This window comes from Oncorhynchus kisutch, unplaced genomic scaffold (genome assembly GCF_002021735.2).
Source record: "Oncorhynchus kisutch isolate 150728-3 unplaced genomic scaffold, Okis_V2 Okis05a-Okis16b_hom, whole genome shotgun sequence".
Classification (NCBI taxonomy): domain Eukaryota; kingdom Metazoa; phylum Chordata; class Actinopteri; order Salmoniformes; family Salmonidae; genus Oncorhynchus; species Oncorhynchus kisutch.
This window is the reverse complement of record NW_022261982.1, coordinates 5,334,540-5,337,151: the sequence shown is the minus strand read 5'-3', so window position 1 is coordinate 5,337,151 and position 2,612 is coordinate 5,334,540. Positions and strand designations below refer to the sequence as shown.

At 46.2% G+C, this 2,612-nt stretch overlaps 1 protein-coding gene across 11 annotated transcripts in view; it reads right to left on the bottom strand.

The window, feature by feature from the left end:
• Positions 1-193: 193 nt before the first annotated feature.
• The window catches only part of LOC109886927 (cyclin-dependent kinase-like 5), a 78,661-nt gene continuing 76,242 nt past the window's right edge, over positions 194-2,612 (bottom strand). For all 11 annotated transcript variants that reach the window (XM_031813443.1, XM_031813442.1, XM_031813451.1 and 8 more), the window contains 2 exons: positions 1,717-1,929; positions 194-1,553 (listed from right to left, as the gene is read on the bottom strand). In XM_031813443.1, the coding sequence (XP_031669303.1) occupies positions 1,143-1,553; positions 1,717-1,929 (624 nt within the window). In that variant the 3' untranslated portion in view covers positions 194-1,142. The remainder of the gene's footprint in view (positions 1,554-1,716; positions 1,930-2,612) is intronic.

Here is a 2,612-nt window from a genome sequence, read left to right as displayed (position 1 = left end):
ATCAGCGGGTGTGACTGTCATGGTTACTGTACTGCAGAATGACCCTTTACAACAAACAGTACCTTACAGTACATTCCCATCTGTTTGTGCTAACTTGACCATAGACCATTATGAGTTGAGGCCTGGCGACACATGTGTGTCAAGATGATGTGGCAAATGATTCCCTTTAAAAACTTCACAACCCTGAGCCATATAGGTATCGCATTATTTTATCATACATTATAACATTATATCATTTGTCTTTGTCCATCTGTCGTACGTATATCTCCATAACTCTGTGTCAAATCAGATCAAATAAATATATTAAAGAGACTAAGTAAACGAACAGAACAAACAGGCTGTACTGTGACAACAAGAAATAGACCTTCTGAAAAACCTCCACAATTAAATCTTTTTGGATGAAATATTGAATTATTATTATTATATATAGTTAGAATCTTATCATCTTTTTTACATTTATTTTTAAAGCTCTTGCAATATTACACATTTATTAATTCTACAATACTTATTAAATCTCCATTTAGGCCTAATTCTTTTTTAAATAAAAAGGAATGTCATGAATAATATAATATAATATAATATAATATCAATACAAATTCTATCAAATGTTTGAAGCATCAAAAAAGGTCAGATTTTTTACAGCCAGTCAGTCCACCTCCCAGTCCTATAGTCCTGAACTTAGAGAGATACAGTATAACCTTCTGAACTCTATAGTCATTGGTGAGTCTGGCGGCCAGCAGGCGGCAGTAGTGAGAGCCCAGAGTCCTATTCATTAGGGCACACAATTGAAAACGTTACAAAACGCTTCGCAACGCACCACAAAAAAATAAGCGTTTCTTATCGGACAGTAGTCCATCTTGTCACTCCCTGCTTCAGTCTGTTTTGTTCCATTTTGGTGCCTAATCAACATGACGACCCTTGAGGGCAGAGAGACGTCTCCTCCATAGACATTTTTTCCTAGAATGGACATCCCCATTCAAGTCAATGGGTGGTAGAATTCTAATTCCATGTGGTAGAATTCTAATTCCATGTGGTAGAATTCTAATTCCATGTGGTAGAATTCTAATTCCATGTGGTAGAATTCTAATTCCATGTGGTAGAATTCTAATTCCATGTGGTAGAATTCTAATTCCATGTTCTCCTCACAGGGCTGTCTCTTTCAGGTCGTTGAGGTTTGGCATCCGTGACCTTGACGGTCTGGTAAAGGTGGGCCCGTTGGCGACCATTTGGTCGGGGTACGGCTGAGCCCCTTCTGCCCTGGCGAGGGCCGCCGCGTGCCAGTTGGACTCCATCTGCCCCTGTATCTGCCCCGGGAGGGGGTAACTCTGCTTCCTGTGGCTCTTAGACTGACCAGAGCTGGAGCTGCTGCTGCTAGGGTGTCCCTGGTGGGACCTACCGTCACCTCTCCCGTCGATGAACACTCCCCCTTTAGAGGAGGAGGTGGGGGGGTTGGGGAGGTGCTGGAATCGCAGGTCGGAAGGAGGAGGGGGTTGGCTGGAAGAGGAGGAAGGGGAGAGGTGCAGGAGCCTGCGTAGGGACTTCAGGGGTTGGTTCTAAGGGGAGGCATAGAAAACAATCACCACAAAGCTTGTGAACACTAAGCGGGTACACCAAGGTGGAAAAGAACAATTCAGTTTACAATTCAGGAAATTCAGGAAGTGAATTGAAAATTCAGTTCAACCAGTAAACATAAATGAAGTGTGACTGTGAATCCACCTGTTTCTCCTGAGGCCAGTCACTGACTCTCTCTCTCTGTCTCCCTCTCTCCCTCTCTCGCTCTCTTTCTCTGTCGCGATCTCGGCTCTGCTCGCGTTCGCGGTCCTTATCCCGGGAGCGTTCGCGATTCTTCCTCCGGCTGCCGTGGTGAGAGGAAGACGAGGACTTGGCCCCCTTCTGGATAAACAGGTTGTCCTGGCCATCACCAGGAACCTACCATTTCACAACAGGAAAGGTGGGGGAGAGGGGGGGGGTTAACACTGACACAGTCAAGAACGATGGACTCAGGACATTTCAATAAACCTGAACACCCCAAAACATCCACTAGACCTCCAGAGGGAAAAAAGGCTAAGGAATCTACTCTGACTGCATTTGGGGTCTAGTGGACACTTTCCGAGTGCATTGTGGGTAACACAGCGTGCAAATATGATGAGCAGGCATCACAGGCACATCTCTGGATGGCTGTGGGTCCTCCATGCACCTCTCCTCCCCATTCCCTCTCCTCTCCTCCTCCTCCTCCTCCTCCTCCTCCTCCCCTCCTCCTCCTCCTCCTCCCCTCCTCCTCCTCCTCCTCCTCGATCCTACTGCACCAGATGCTTCACATGCTGTTAATATCATTGAGCGGAGCGGACGGTGACATCACAGTGACGACATCACATGGAATGAACCCAGGATCCAACCAGCACACCAGCTCTCAAACCCAGGAAGTAGTGACTGTGAGACCCAACTGGCAGTACATTTCTGGATGACCATGGTCCAGTGACTCCTGTCCATCTCTGGCATCTCTGACAGACAAACACGGACACATTTTCAATGCTGTACTGTAACTTACAGTTGAAACTCTATTGGCTACTGAGGGACTGTCTATCACAACGTCAGCCCATTGAGCAGAATGT